This window comes from Macrosteles quadrilineatus, unplaced genomic scaffold (genome assembly GCF_028750875.1).
Source record: "Macrosteles quadrilineatus isolate MER2022 unplaced genomic scaffold, UCM_ALF_1.0 Scaffold_1__1_contigs__length_201487025, whole genome shotgun sequence".
NCBI classification, from domain to species: domain Eukaryota; kingdom Metazoa; phylum Arthropoda; class Insecta; order Hemiptera; family Cicadellidae; genus Macrosteles; species Macrosteles quadrilineatus.
This window is the reverse complement of record NW_026542594.1, coordinates 147155718-147171815: the sequence shown is the minus strand read 5'-3', so window position 1 is coordinate 147171815 and position 16098 is coordinate 147155718. Positions and strand designations below refer to the sequence as shown.

The window sequence follows — 16098 nt, the reverse complement described above, 5'->3', positions numbered from 1 at the left end:
CATCCACCGATGGTCGTGATAGAGGCTCATCTTCAATAGCCATAAATAGCGACTCTGCCATGTTCCGTTTCCTCCAATCCGGTTCTTTGTATAGAATTTTGCTCGAATCCCATTTTACTGTATGATTTGTCTCTAATACATGTTCACAGATTCTCGAGCCATACCTATCCTTATTTTTAACCTTTTTAACGTGTTCGTTAATCCTCACCGTCACTGGCCTTGACGTTTGCCCTACGTAGTTTCTACCACACGAACAAGGAATTTTATAGATAATATTTTTTGTGTTTTGCTGTTCATTTTCAGGTTTTAGTTTGGTGAGACGGCTACGAATTGTGTCTTTACTTTTGAAAACTGTACAAATTTTGTATTTTGAATCTATGCGCCCTAATTTTTCTGAGACATTTTTAATATAGGGTATACAAACAGTAGTAATGGGTTTTTCCTCAGTGGTGGGTTCCAATTCTCTGGAGTTATTTACTTTGTTTAGGGCCTTATTAAAAATAGATTGGGGATAGCCACAGTTGTTTAAATGTTGTTTTATATTGTCTAGTTCTGTTTTAAGTATGCTGTCGTTGCTGCAAATAGATTTAGCCTGTTTGATAAGACCGATAACCAAGCCTGTTTTGACATGAGTTGGGTGATTTGAAGCATAGTCTGATAGTTTTATAAGAGACTCAAAAGATTTTATTGACAAAATAAACCCACACAAACCCAGCAATAGCACTATCCTCGTCAGCTTTGATGTGACGAACTTATTCCCTAACGTTCCGATCGACCCTTGTTTGACAATTGTGAGGGAAAAGCTTGAAAACGACGTCAATCTAGAAGATAAAACTAAGATCCCCATATCCAACATTATGGAACTACTAACAGTCTGTACTAAGTCAAACTACTTTCAAGTTGAAAATTATTTTTTTGAGCAAACCCAGGGTATGGCGATGGGCGGGGTTCTAAGCCCCATCTTAAGCAATATTTTTATGGATAAATTTGAGCAGGATGCAATTAGATCATTTCAAACCAAACCAAGAATCTGGCTGCGCTATGTAGATGATGTGTTTTGTATGTGGGAGGATTCAATGGAAGAGCTTATGAAATTTAAAGACCACCTAAATAATCAATTAGACTCCATACAATTCACTATTGAACTTGAAAAAGACAATAGGTTACCATTTTTAGACGTACTAGTTGAAAAATTTGATCAAGGCTGGCTTACTAGCGTCTACCGAAAACCCACTGCTACAGGACAATATCTAAACTTTGCTTCTAATCACCCAACTCATGTCAAAACAGGCTTGGTTATCGGTCTTATCAAACGGGCTAAATCTATTTGCAGCAACGACAGCATACTTAAAATAGAACTAGACAGTATAAAACAACATTTAAACAACTGTGGCTATCCCCAATCTATTTTTAATAAGGCCCTAAACAAAGTAAATAACTCCAGAGAATTGGAACCCACCACTGAGGAAAAACCCATTACTACTTTTTGTATACCCTATATTAAAAATGTCTCAGAAAAATTAAGGCGCATAAATTCAAAATACAAAATTCGTACAGTTTTCAAAAGTAAAGACACAATTCGTAGCCGTCTCACCAAACTAAAACCTGAAAATTGGTAGAAACTACGTAGGGCAAACGTCAAGGCCAGTGACGGTGAGGATTAACGAACACGTTAAAAAGGTTAAAAATAAGGATAGGTATGGCTCGAGAATCTGTGAACATGTATTAGAGACAAATCATACAGTAAAATGGGATTCGAGCAAAATTCTATACAAAGAACCGGATTGGAGGAAACGGAACATGGCAGAGTCGCTATTTATGGCTATTGAAGATGAGCCTCTATCACGACCATCGGTGGATGTTAGTACTGTTTATTTACCAATAATTAAAGAAGAACTAGAACAGCTGAGAGACAAGGCCAAGGATGTCAAAGGCTTATCTACAATAACCAGTACGTCCACCAACCCCCCTGCCCTCCCCCCTCTACTGGAACAGCTGATCCGGCAGTCGTGGTTAGGCGTTCGGCTCGTGTACGCGAGAGAAACAAAGTTTTAATTCCCTGAGGAAGCGGGACGTTATCTTGGTCCCGCGAAACGTCGGAGTAAATTAATCCAAGGACGATTTTTATGTGCGTGTATGTGTGTTTGTGTCTTCGTTGTGTTACATTTGACGAGTCCTGAATTAACAAATTAAGGTGAGTGAAGCCCACAAGCTGATCAATACAGTATAATAAACCTCGCCTAAAAAACATGTCTTTCAAAAATAAACCATCCTTAGGTAAAATCTAACATTATTGTTTCATTTCCTACATAAAATATTGACACATTGGCTACCAGCCATCACACTTCAGATATGAGGGGCCCTGTGAGTCCTGGTAGTGAATGTGTTGATTTATATTGAGAATTCTAAATTATTATTTTAAAATATGTAAGTTTGATAAGCTAAATATTGAGAAAACTCTTGTCTTCCCTGTGAATCAAGACTTGATATTCTACTGGCCAAAACATATATATCTTAATAAAACTCTCAAGACATTCAAAAATGCTTGTAATAAAAACTCTCTAACAACTGTTTTGTTTATTTTAATTATTTTTGTAACCACGATGTACAGCCGTTTTACTATTTCTGATATTGTGTGAGAAATTTATAGTGAGCGAGTAAGGGAAATAACTGGTTTCAAACTATATACAAATGCTGACAGCTGGTCTTGGTCATTAACCCTTTGGGCCCCAAAAAAATTTTTGCGATTTTTTTGGAGGTGACATGCCTATACTGCATGGTCAGTACTGGGAATGACAGGCCAAAATAGGCGGTTTTTACAGCATTGTATTAATTTGTTTATAACTTTATTTAATATTGAGATAGAAAAATTATTTTGGCATTATTTTTTAGCTTACTGCTATGGCAACAATTTGGCATAAAAATAAAAATAAAAAATAAAAATTTTAGTTGACAAAAATAAAAAAATAAAATAAAAAAATAAAAACTTTTTTTATTTTTTTATTTTGAGATGTATAAAAAATAAGTGAATAAGTGAGGAGGCACATCCTATTGCATTTTTATTAGTCACTATACATTTCTAAATAATACCTAAAGATTTGGTGCAAAAATATTTATAAATGACCAACTTATGGTATATTATGATAAATACTTCAATATCCGTTATCGGCCTAGTTACCGCAACAAACATGTTTTATTATAGTATACAAGTATCAATGTAGGAGATGCATATCAAATTGAAAGAAACTAATGGAACAGACCTAAGACTAAGAATCTTAACAATATATCTGATACAAATATTTTGTTTTACTCACCAAAAAGTTTTTTTCACCATGTTCCGTAACACCAAAAGTTTTAGTTTGTAAATGGAAATAACACCAATAACTCACATAATGTCTTAAAAATTGTTATGTGCTGTATCAGAGAAAGACCTCAGAAAAGAAGAAAATAGTATTCAACTAACACTAGTTTATAAAATTATTAAAAAAGGCTATTTACAGTATTTACAAATCCAAATGTTAACGTTTAGTTGCATTTGTGGCGATTGTAGCACTCCGCATGCAGTCCTGCTTTACAAAAGCAACACATAGTGCGCGCTCTTCTCCTTTTTCCATCTGGGTTTTTTTTTCCACTGCATACAGAACAGTTCTTTTCCTTGTTATCAGGAACTTTTTCCAACCCAAACCCTTTTCCAACTGTTGCGTCACCCCCACCTCTACCGGCAACTCCGTATTTCTTTTCGAACCAAGAATTTGCTAGTTCATCCACCACAGCTGTGATAAAAGAGGCACGGCTCATTGGTTTTTCGGTGTTAAGTTTGTACAAAACATATGCATTTAGCATCATGCGGCCAAATATGTTAAAAATCACTTTCTTCCAAGGTTTCATCGAATGTCGCTCATCAAGGTAAGTGTACAACATTTGATCAGTACCATCTATGCCCCCCATGCCATTGTTGTACTGATGGACTATTCTAGGCTTAGTCTTTACAATTACTTTCCTACTTCTCATTTTTGTATATCTTACATTTTCTGCCTTGCTATCGGTTGATAACAGAATAAACTGAGATTTGTTGGTCGGTTTCTCTCGGTAGGCCATGTACAAGGCGGGTCCTTTTCGAATGTATTTTTTTTGTCCAACAGCATATTTCCCCCGTAGCACAGTGCGCACACCTACTCTGTCAACTCTAACAGTTCCTGTAAGCCAAGTTAATTTAGAATATAAGTATCTAGCCAGGCGAAGAGTAGTGAAAAAATTATCCAAAAATAGATGAAAGCCTTTGTTCAAACAGTTGGCGATGTTCATTAGTTTGTTGACTACAGAGAATGCCAGGCCATGCTCAGTGGTTTCTTCATCATTTTCTCTGTATTTGGCACCTTTGTAGCAAAAAAGTGCCATGCAGTAATGGGTTAGCGCGTCACACAGTACCCACAGCTTCACTCCCCACCTGTGATGTTTTTTTTTGGGAGGTATTGGGTCAAGCCAATCCGCTTTTTTGTCCCCACTAACGACTCATTGACAGATAGTTTCTGGTAGGGTACATAGTAAAACTTGGCTAACCGGTTCAGATGGTCGATGAGTGGTTGAAATCTTCCGCATGGGTCATAGCCCGGTTCGCCATGTTTCACAAGTTTGCTGCCATCAACCAAATGAAAAAATTTTAAGATAAGTTCAAACCGTGTTCGAGAAAACATTTTTGCAAACCAAGGAGTGGACAGGGACGATGGCTGGCTCCAATAGCTTCTGATTGAAGGCTTCCGGATTATGCCCATGTTTATAATAACAGCAAGGAAGCCTTTGAACTCCTCAGAGGTTAAATTTACCCAAGATCTCAATGTACTCTGAGGTGACAAGCCATGTTCAGCAGATCGCAAGAAATTTGTAGCGTATCTGTTTGTCTCTACTACAAATTTTGCTATCAATTCAGTAGTAAAAAACAGAGAGAAATAGGTAATTGGCGAGGAGTTTCTGGGTGGGCAATGCTTAGGACCTGGGACTTCATTGAAAGTGAAGTTGTGCTGGTAACCCGGATCATTATCCTCCTCGAGTTCATCCCAGTCACTGGACTCAGGTTCAACAGGTCTTCGCCTACTACGATTTGCTTGAGCCTGACTTCTTCCTCTCCCTCTGTGTGAACCCCTGCCTCTAGGCCTAGGCCTAGCACAATCCCTAGCAGTTTGAGTACCGGTATCTGTTGGCAAATCTGGTATAGCATCAGTAGGTCTAGCTTCTTCTGTAGGCATAGGCCTATCTAAGCCAAACCTAGTGTCACTGCTAGTTGATGGTTGGCCTAAATTAAAATCAATTACTTCTTGAGGCAAATCTGCCAGAGGAAGGACATCATCAATGTCTTCTTCATCAGAGGAAAACATATGAGGTGATCTGATCGGTCTTTGCAAAAAACCTAGTCTAGGCCTACCACTATTTTCCGGGCTATATGTCGGGTCTTCATCCGTGTCGTCAACTAGTTCTGAGGAGGATGAATCAGCATCAGAACTTGCAATATTGTCACTGAAGTCAGAGTCATCACTGTTCTTGTCGGCAGAATATACATTCAAACCTGCTTCTTGAATGTTACACAACAGAGTGTTTTCACTAACAGGAGATTCTGCCCTAGTTCTTTTTTTACTCATATTTTAGACAAATAAAAACAGTCAACATGCAAGAAATAAAGGATAAAGAACTTAAGGGGATACGCCACTATCTCCAACTTTTTTTTTATTATTTTATTTTTGTCAACCTAGTTAGTATATTTTGTTTATACTAGACTTAGTTAGAAGATTTAGGTACAAAAATATTGAATTTATAACTTATTTACTAAATTTATATGCGTTTTTAGTTTTTTTTCACCAAAATTTTTAAGAATTCGTTATTGAGAATAACTTTTCAACTACTGATCAGAATGACATATTCTATTTATTTCCTGATTCAGGATGAAATAATGAGTAATTCTGTGTATAATCGTTATGGTAACTAAAAAAACCCAATTTTTAGGACACCTTTTATTCAAAATATAAAAAAGCTGAAAAAAATATTTAAAATTTTTGCGTAAACATAAATATTTTTAGTAAATGTAATGCTATAGGGCTTACTATACACAAAATCCTTTATTACTATATAAAGAAGGTCTGGTGAAAATTTGAATACTATAAGTATAGTACTAACGGAGTTATTCAAACTTTTGTACAATAATAACCTAAAAAACACGGTATTGAGATAATCGCAGGTGATGTAACAGGTGGTTGGCAGGAGAAAAATTCCCATAACTACACTAATTTATTATTTTATATTATATATAAAAATAGCAAAGTACTTATTTTGTTTTACATAAATGTACCCTACTTTATACCTTCATAATACATAATTATGATACACAATTAAAAGTGTACATATCAGGAACAAAAAAAAATAGTTCAAAATTTTGTTAAATTGCTGGTTGCGGCGTTTTATATTTTATTTTTTTTTATACTAGAAGGAGTTGTCAGATTGGCAAACAATTTTAGCTAAATGTTCACATTTAAATGACCTATCTAAAAATGCAACTTTTGGAAAATGTAAAAAAAATTTAAAATATGGCCTACAGATAGTGGCGTATCCCCTTAAAGAAAGGAACTAGGCCTAAGTTAGTTAGTTAGTTAGTTATGAAAATAGGTTTCCATGTCCATGCAAGGGCTATAGCATGCACTCAAATAATTATGCAGTTACAGACGTAAGTTTAAAGTTGATTACCATTATGATGTTTTGATAAACTCACTAAAAGAATAATAAAACTTTTGAAATGAACTTCAAACAACACAAATCTGTAGTAAAAATGACGGTATCCTCGTAAAAAAACAATAACAAACACCGGCAGTTACTCAAATAACAAACAACAACAAACAACAGAGTTGCTGACTCATGAGACAGCTGAGCGATACAGACGACACAGCCTGCCGATATCGTTTTAGAAACAATAATAAATACTATATAAAATAAAAATTGACAAAATATTACTTGTAATATATTTTATTTATGCTTTGGCTACGCAATGACGTTTTCTGATACACAAAATACGTTAAAATAGCGCTGTACTATATAAAATAGTAGATGGCCGATATATCGGCATATTGTCTTTCTGCTCATGACCTTGGGGTGCCGATTTATCGGCACTGTGTCATTTTCAGCACAATATTGACATGCCGATATATCGGCACTTGGGGCTCAAAGGGTTAACAAAGCTGCACAGAATATCTCACTTCATTCACACTCACCTTGCATTCATATTCATGAACTCAGAACTACAAACCCAAGAGTGCGTTGTTGTCACAGAGAATTTATAATTCAATCAAATTGAAACTATATGTTGCAAAACTTGCCTGTAAATTAAGAACTTTGTCAGACCAACTTCCAACTCCATACCCTCCCTCTCCAAGTTCTAGGTGACGACATCGAGTTTTCCCTACAGACACCGGATTTACTGCCTGGAAGAAAGGTGAAAATCATTTATAAAACTAAACAATAAGTACAATTGTATCCACAGCAAAAGGGCTTCTTGACAAACCATGAACTCTCTTGATTGTCAATTTGCTATTATACGAGGTTGAATGACAGCACATAGGTCTACCTATTTCAATCAGAAGAGTACCTGGGAAACAAGTCCAAATTTATAACCTTATTGACTAACTCGAATTGAAAACCAATGACACACAAATTAAATTACATTAATTCAATATTAAAACAAATATTTCATGAGCATAAAACTTATAATGGAGGTTCACTAACATAACTAGATGATGACAGCTCTGAAGTTTAGGATTAGTCAAACTTCAAAACAGTACCTCGATTATCAAACAAACCCCGTAAAGAACTTAATATTATGAGCAGGCTAATTAAAAACAAATAAGTTAACAAGTTGATTTACCTGTTTGACCAATATAAACTAGCTTCTTATAATAAACTATATTGCCTCAGATATATTCATTCTGATTTTTTTTTATATTACCACACAGGGAGGAGTCTATGTAATAATTTATTGGCAGCAATTAAATGCTGCATTACATTGCTGACATCAATTGCTGCCAATAAATTATCACATAGACTCTTCCCTGTGTGATAATAAACAAAATCAGGGAGCCAATATATCCGAGGCAAAATTGTTCGTTTTAAGAAGCTACAAATTGTTTGGACAGGTAAATCAACTTGTTTTTGTTTAATTTTTGGGGTACTTATTGTTTACGATATATTTGACACAAACAGAATAGTCAACGAGTCAAAAATTTTAAAAATATGAAAGACGCACCTCTAAATGAGAAGGGTTGTGCAGAGTAGTTACTTGAAGTGGAATGCCATCAATATCTAACTCTGTGTTGGAAACTGAAAAATTGCATATAATGTAATTTAGAAATATTTATCATGTAGAGCTTACTGAAAGAGCTGTAAATGAAACAAAGTACAGTAGACATAAATAAACAACAGTATTAAGTAACCTAGTTGCTAAAAGTCAGTACAGTCCGGGTAATCCAAAAGTCTGCTTAATCCAAAACCGAAAAATAATTTTTTTTTACTTTAATTTTTTTGTTAATTTTTTACTCAACATTTTTTTACTGATAGTGCTGTAACTTATTGGAGAAAGTCGAAACTCACCGTAGCGTGACAAAATTAATGCAATTTATTGTAGACACAAAAAGTGATGACCCAATATGTGCTGTCACCCATTGGGAAAAGCCGAAACTGTGTGTAACGACAGTTAGATGTACCTCGTCGAAGTATTCTGTAGCGGCCGGGCAAGATAGACTTGTTGTATAGAGTATTTTAGTAAATATTTCACCATTTTTTTAGTAAACATTTTTCATTTTCGTCCTGAATTCCTATCCCGCCAAATCATCAATGGATGTTATCTAAGTGATAATGCCACAACCCCTAGGTCTAGCCTAAAGTAATGTGAAAAAAAATCCGGGCTCATGCCTAGCGTCCTAAGACAAAAAAACTAAAAAGAAAAAAACTTTTAATCCTAAATATGCGGTAATCCGAAATGGGTACGGTCCCAACCATTTCGTACTATCGGGACTCTACTGTAGTTTTAGTGTGCATAACAAACTAAGATGATTATATGGAAATAATGGGAAAAACATCACTATATAAAATAAACACAATTTAACCAATTCTAGATCTTATAGTATGAAGAAAAGAAGAATTAAGAAACATGTTACATCTAAAGTTGTGAGTTGTTAACAACACATTGACATTTTTATGTCATTGACCTAAGCTTTTCCGAACAGATGGGTCACATGGCCTAGGACAGATATATATATAGGTTAAAAATATGATCTAATGCTTGCGGAAATATAAAAATTTTAAATAATTAATTTCAAAATTCTTATTCATAGTTTATACGTGTCTCTAGAATAAAATGTTACTCTATGATGAATATGAATACAAACACTCACTGAGATGGCTAATAACATCACCACCATCACCACAGGCCTTTGCTGTGTCGGGAAACTCAGATTTGCCCGACAGTTTGTGGAACAACAGTTCTGGAGGGAGTTTAAGTAAGTTTATCAGCAAGTTCAATCTTCCCCTGTGTGGCATTCCAATGATCAGATCCGTGAGTCCTCCTGAAACAGCGACAGTGTGGGAAACTGACTAAAGAGAAATTATGTACTTTTATAAGGAGCTTCTTCATCACTTTTGTCTGATTAAAATCTAACAAGTGTTTTTAGTGCTCGCCTTCAAATATAAAGGTTGCTGGTTTGAGTCCAAGCGAGATTGTTACTAGACCGAGATGCCATTAGTTATTGGGTTGTAAATTAATAATGCTATGCAGGGTGTCTACAAGATTTCTCAAATGGAATTCCTGACTTTTTCATTACCATAAAAAAAATCCAAACCATTATCCATTCTCCGTGTTATACACCTTTTTCCATCTCCCAGGTAACGGTAAAATCATCAACATGTCACAGTTGAAAATGCCTGCCTTTTATTTGTAATAGTCAGATGATAGGACAGATGATGTGAATGTGTGTTTATTATCAGCTGTCTGTTTTGTTAGTCTAATTTTGTTCCATGTCTTGTAAACATTGATCAGAAATACATTTGCATGTTTTCAACCGCAAATACATTTGCTTGTTTTTTGTTTTATAGTTTAAATTGGTTTTACATTTTAGTTAAACTTAGATTTCCCTAAACAACTCCACTTGGGAGAATAATTCAACAGGTTTTGGGCCCAGCGTCGTTTTATGTACATAACAGTGTTAGGAAATCTAGTCTGCAAAGTACACGGTAAGAAAGATTTATTCTGACGCGATTTTCTGTCTCACGAATATTTCTTTGGAATATCTTTCTATCGAGTTCATCCAGTTCTACAAATGGAATACGTGAAAGGTATAAAACCATTGAAAAGAGCAGAAGATTGGCCGATGTGACAAAATTAGGTAATCTTCGTCAAACAAATGAAATTGAAGTAAAAAAAACTATTCTAAGTTTAAAGAACAGTAATGCCTGTGGCTGGGACGGTATACCCATTAAATTATTGAAATGGTCAGCAAATGAAATATCAAACATCTTGGCTACACTAATTAATCAATCTTTTGCAGAAGGTGTTTTTCCCCAACTACTAAAACTCTCAGAAATAGTACCCATTCACAAAAAAGGTTGTTTAAATGACGTACAGAACTACAGACCGATCTCTTTATTAAGTAATGTTTCAAAGGTTTATGAAAAAATTCTTCACACTAGATTATCTAGCTTTTTGGAAAATAACTACAAGTTTTGCAAGGAACAATTTGGTTTCCGTAAAAATCTAAATACCCAATCAGCTTTAAACAACTTTGTAAATTGCGCTTTGAAGGCCTTGGATGAGTCGCAGTGCACAGCTGGTGTGTTCTGCGACTTATCCAAGGCTTTTGATTGTGTTAATCACAAAATTCTTATCAAAAAACTTACAGCAATTGGTTTTCATGGACAAATAATTGAACTTTTGAAGTCTTACTTAAGCGATAGAAAACAAAGAACAGTAATTAAAACCGCCTCTGGGAACAAATACTCTTCTTGGGCAAATAATAACTATGGAGTTCCGCAAGGTTCAATCCTAGGTCCTCTCTTATTCCTCACATATATTAATGATTTACCTTTTCATTTTTCAAGTCAAATCTGTAACTTTACCCTTTATGCAGATGATACAACAGCTCTCATCAGACGAAGTACTGTTAAAATGTTACATGATGATGTCAAAGAAACAATTGGAGAAATAGCAAATTGGTTTTTAAAAAATGGCTTACTTTTGAATGAAGATAAAACTAGTGTTTTAATTTTCAAATTGAGAAATTCAACCACTGGAACAGAAACTACTGCCTCGCCCACAAATGTAGTAAAGTTTTTAGGGATATATTTGGATAGTAAACTACAATGGACAGAACATATTAATTTTCTAAACAAAAAACTCAGTCCAACAAGATATGCTTTAAGTGTTTTAATTCAGGTTACCTCCTTGGAAGTATGTAAAAATGTTTATTATGCTTATGTGTACTCTATTTTAAGCTATGGTATTACATTATGGGGGACAGCCACAGATGTCCACAAAGTTTTTAAAAAACAAAAGTCAATAATCAGAACTCTTGCAAATTGCCCCAAAAAAACATCATGTAGACAACTGTTTCGAAATTTTAAAATTTTAACTCTAACTTCAAAAAACGTTTTTGAAATTTTAAAAATGGTTCATGGAAATCCTGGTATGTTTCAAAATTATCTTAGTAATCACTCATATAATACCCGAAGACAAGACATTTTTCAATACCCCACTCATAATTTTAAAAAATATGAAACAAGTCCTCTCTATATGGGGTTAAAAATTTACAATAAAATTCCAAACTCCTTAAAGCAATTAAACTTAGCAAAATTTACAGACAAAATCAAAACAGTTTTAGTAGAAAAAGCATATTACACTCTTGAGGAATTTTTCAACGACTCCTGGTAACAGACACCCAATCTCTCATCAACCTCTCCTAACATAAACAGTTCCACCATGCTGTAGCTTTGTAGGGGTAACTTACTGGCTAAATCCTAGGTTTTTTATATACCTATTAAGATTTCCTTATTTATTAGAAACCTTGACAATGTACCTGTCTGTGTATTACATTTGTAATAACTTTAACAGATGTTATGTGCAATAAAGAATTGTCATTTGTCATTTGTCATGTGGAAAGATCGCAGGTAGGACGTGCTGGAGTTGTTTGATGCAGTTGATATCGTCGAGGGAAAGAGTAAAGTCTACCCTCTCTGAGCCTCTGACTAAAGCCAAAAAGGAAGAACTTGAGAAATTCAACAAATCCACGACTCAGGCAAAAATAGTTATTTCTCTGGGTGTCAGTGATGATCTACATCAAGGTATTTCCGGAAGATTATCAGCTAAGGAACCGTGGGACATTTTGGTTTAGCAGTTTGATAACAAGACAGAAGACCAGTTTTTTCGCCAGTGTTTGGATTTCTTCAGTATGGAATGGGTTGATACCGAGGATGCCCTGAACGTGCTTTCAAGATTGAAGAACCAAAACCCCGAATTTGCAGCTGGCCTAAAAACACGTAACACCCAAACAGTTGAAGATTTTCTTGAGCTCCCGTTTGTGTCAAAAGTGTTACACATTTTGCCGAAGCACTTTAAATCGTTTAAATCTAGCTACTTACTTATGAAGGCAAACGAGAGCAAGAAACTTGAAGATGTTTCATCTGGATTGATCGTTCATGAGTGCAATGTTGCTCATACTTCAAAAGCTGGTGGCATTCTTAATAACACAAACAGCGGTGGTCAAAAGAATAGGAAACCAAAAGGTGACACTTTGTGCAAATACTGTTCAGGGAAAGGTCATTGGATTCACCAGTGTTTTAAATGGAAAGGTGACGGCAAGCTTGCATATCCAGCTCGAGCTAATGTCATTAGCACTAGCTCAAAAATGAGTGACACTGATCAGAAGAGAGCGAAGGGCTCACAAGTTAATGTGACCGACAACCCAAGTGTGCTGATTTCCATCAGCAGTGACATGAATATCGTGACCGCGAATGACCAGTAGTGTATCGAAAATGGCGCTTCGCGGCACATTACATCAAATCTGTGTTGGTTTACGGATTACAAACCTTTTCCTGCAAACTCGATTGTAACAGTAAATAGTGGCAGGAAAGGAAGTTATAAAAGCCCTTGGCAGTGCAATCGTTGAAGTAGCGAAGTATGAAAATGGAAAACTCGAAACGTTCACACTCAACGATGTCTAGTATGTTCCTGACATTTCTCAGAATTTGTGTCCATACTCGCAGCTCATGATCGAAACCCTAATAGTAGGTTTGAGTTGACTAATTGGTTCACTATTAACGAACAAACTGTATTCAAAGGTACTCAAAACTGTGGTGGAACTTTGTATCGTGCATCATTTCACAAATTCAACCGTCTGAGGTTTGCGCTAATGCAGCAGAAGGCAATCACACTCTGCAATCATGAGCGCTGGGGACACATGGAAAACGCTACGTCCGATCGAAGCTCGAATCCAAAATGGGTATCAGAGTGGCAGCCAACTACGAAATCTGCGAACCGTGTCAGTTCGGAAAGGCACACCGTCTACCATTCGGAACACCCCTCAGCAACAAGTGAGTTATTATCAGGTGATGTTTGCAGCCCGTTTGACCCATCCTTCGGAGGTTGTCGTTACTTGATCGTCATAAAAGACCACTTTTCAAGGTACTGCTACTGTTTTGTTTTGTCGCAAGGAAAAAATCTGCTGTCAAGGAAGCGTTGTGTGAAGTGTTGGCTCTCTGTGAAGTTTTTCAGCGACAACGGTGGTGAATTTGACAACGCCGAAGTTTGTCAAATTCTCAAAGAATATGGTGTAAACCAATGTCTGACAGCGCCATATACACCCGGACAAAATGGTGCTGTGGAGAGAGAGAGAACAGAACGATTGTTGAAATGGCCCGTACCTTCAAATCCGCCAATCCAAATGTAACATTTCCTGTAGCAATGTGGGCGGAACTTGTCATCACTGCTGGCTACACATTGTTCTTAAATTATTGTGGACTGACTCATCAGTTTTGATGTTTGTTTGTTTTCACGTCCAGTGCCTTTGGATGACTGAAATCTGTCATCGCTTGCTGATTGGTTCCTGGAATCTGGAACCCAACTTCAGCTGTCTGTAGTAGACATTTCTGAATTTTGATATGACTAATCAAAGTCATTTGAAACTTAATTGAGGTAAAATTAATAGTCAATAATTAATTCATTAACTAGTGAACCTGTGCGGCTCAATGCCCCGCAAAATAACATATGAATTTAGAAAACAAATTCATCGTATTATATATACCTATTGACTCGACGACAAAAATTAAACAGTAATAATGAAGCCTTGGAAGGGAAGCAGTCCAGCCATTTTCTAGCTGTAATGTGTATTATATTTAGTAAATTAATAAGTGTTCAAGTTCAAGTATGTTATAGGCAGCGAGCAAGGTTATAGGGTAGTTATTTTTAAAGATTTTAAAAACACATTTAACAAAACATTTTATAATATCAAACCAATAGGCCTATGTAGCATATTTTGAGGGTCATAAAAATGCTGCTTGAAGAAAACACACTTTTAAAAATAAACACTAAAAAACAATATTTTAATCACAAAAGCACTTCCATGAATACCTACTACGATTTTAGCCTTAAAGTTACCTTCAGGAAGATTACCCTCGTCAGAGTTTTCCGTAACGAATATGCGTATCCTATTAAAAGATGTAGCCTTACTAAAAACAACATATAATATAGTTGCTCATGACTGAAATTGGTCTGGGTAAGAACAGCGCTGCAAATGCCAAAGGTAACAGAAATTAGCATCTTTCCATTTTAAAAGGTAAGTTTTTTTCAGACGGGTGAATTTTTATCCTCGAAATCAAAATACGTCCCCACTCACTTGTTCCAGTTAAGACTTTACATTCTATTAAGTTGTTAACCATTCTGATCACATGAAGCCTTGTGCCATTAATAAGGCCCTTTATGATTGTTTATTGATTTTTGAGTATTTATTCCTCACCAATAATTCCCCTGCCCCCTTTTATTAGTCTAATCTGTGTCTTGGCAATCCACTGACCTCTATATTTAAAAACTCAGTTGGATTTTTTAGATGGATGTCTCCGCTTTCGTCTGTTTTTGAGGACTCACTCTTCTTCCCCTTGGCATACTGACCATTAATTACCTAACTTGTCAAGTTCATGTAGTAATTCATTAATACTGTTAGTTTATAAAGAACATTTGATAAAAGTTACTTGGCTTGGTGCTTTCATAACTGCAAACTCAAAATACACCCACAGGTAAAAAGGTATCAAGATATTGGTTAAAAAAAACTATGGTTGTGTAATAACATTATTCAGATGAAGTAGATGATTTGTTTGATTTGTCGATCAGCTGTTTAGTTTCAAATGAATTAATAATGTCAAAGATTTATGATTTAAATACATAAATTATTATAGTAAAGTTTTCTAAATCATGGTAACTTATTCTCCACTAAATTTTACTATTCCCAGCATTAAAATAAAGTAGTAAGATCCATTATGGGTAAACATTAAGGTACACAATCCTTGATTGAAATGTAGTAGGTACACATTAAGAGTCATAATACACAGCAATTGTTATCTAGTAGCCTTTGACTATTTTCAAGTAACAAACATATGTTTCTGTAAATAAAAATTATATCCCATGTTATCCTTATGGAGAAATACGAAACTTTAAAGGGCTCCAGGCCCTCAATCTCTCATTATTTCCCTAAAAAGAAAGTTTCCTGCACAACTTCACGTTACCCTCTTTCCAATGACACCAAAAACATGTCAATTGGTTCAGTAGTTTCGGAGGAGTAATTGTCACAAAAAACCTGCTTGCGTATTAAATAAGTATAGATTAATATTCAATAGGTTGCTGGCTATGTTTTGAATCGAGTGGGAAAGTCAGCAGTGGATACTCTACAGCAGTGGCCAACAAATCACCCTTTAAGCTCTGGTTTGGTTAAAAAGCCAAGGATCGAGGGGTCAGCTCAAAGTGCTACGTCTATGTTGCTGTGCAGAAGAGGCGTAAAATGGACAAGTAACCTGTGGTTCGTACATAAA

At 35.5% G+C, this 16098-nt stretch overlaps 1 protein-coding gene across 3 annotated transcripts in view; it reads right to left on the bottom strand.

The window, feature by feature from the left end:
• Positions 1–16098, bottom strand: part of LOC128986860 (2-oxoadipate dehydrogenase complex component E1) — a 62136-nt gene that overhangs the window by 24182 nt on the left and 21856 nt on the right. For all 3 annotated transcript variants that reach the window (XM_054407436.1, XM_054407444.1, XM_054407452.1), the window contains 3 exons: positions 9426–9596; positions 8279–8352; positions 7356–7460 (listed from right to left, as the gene is read on the bottom strand). In XM_054407436.1, the coding sequence (XP_054263411.1) occupies positions 7356–7460; positions 8279–8352; positions 9426–9596 (350 nt within the window). The remainder of the gene's footprint in view (positions 1–7355; positions 7461–8278; positions 8353–9425; positions 9597–16098) is intronic.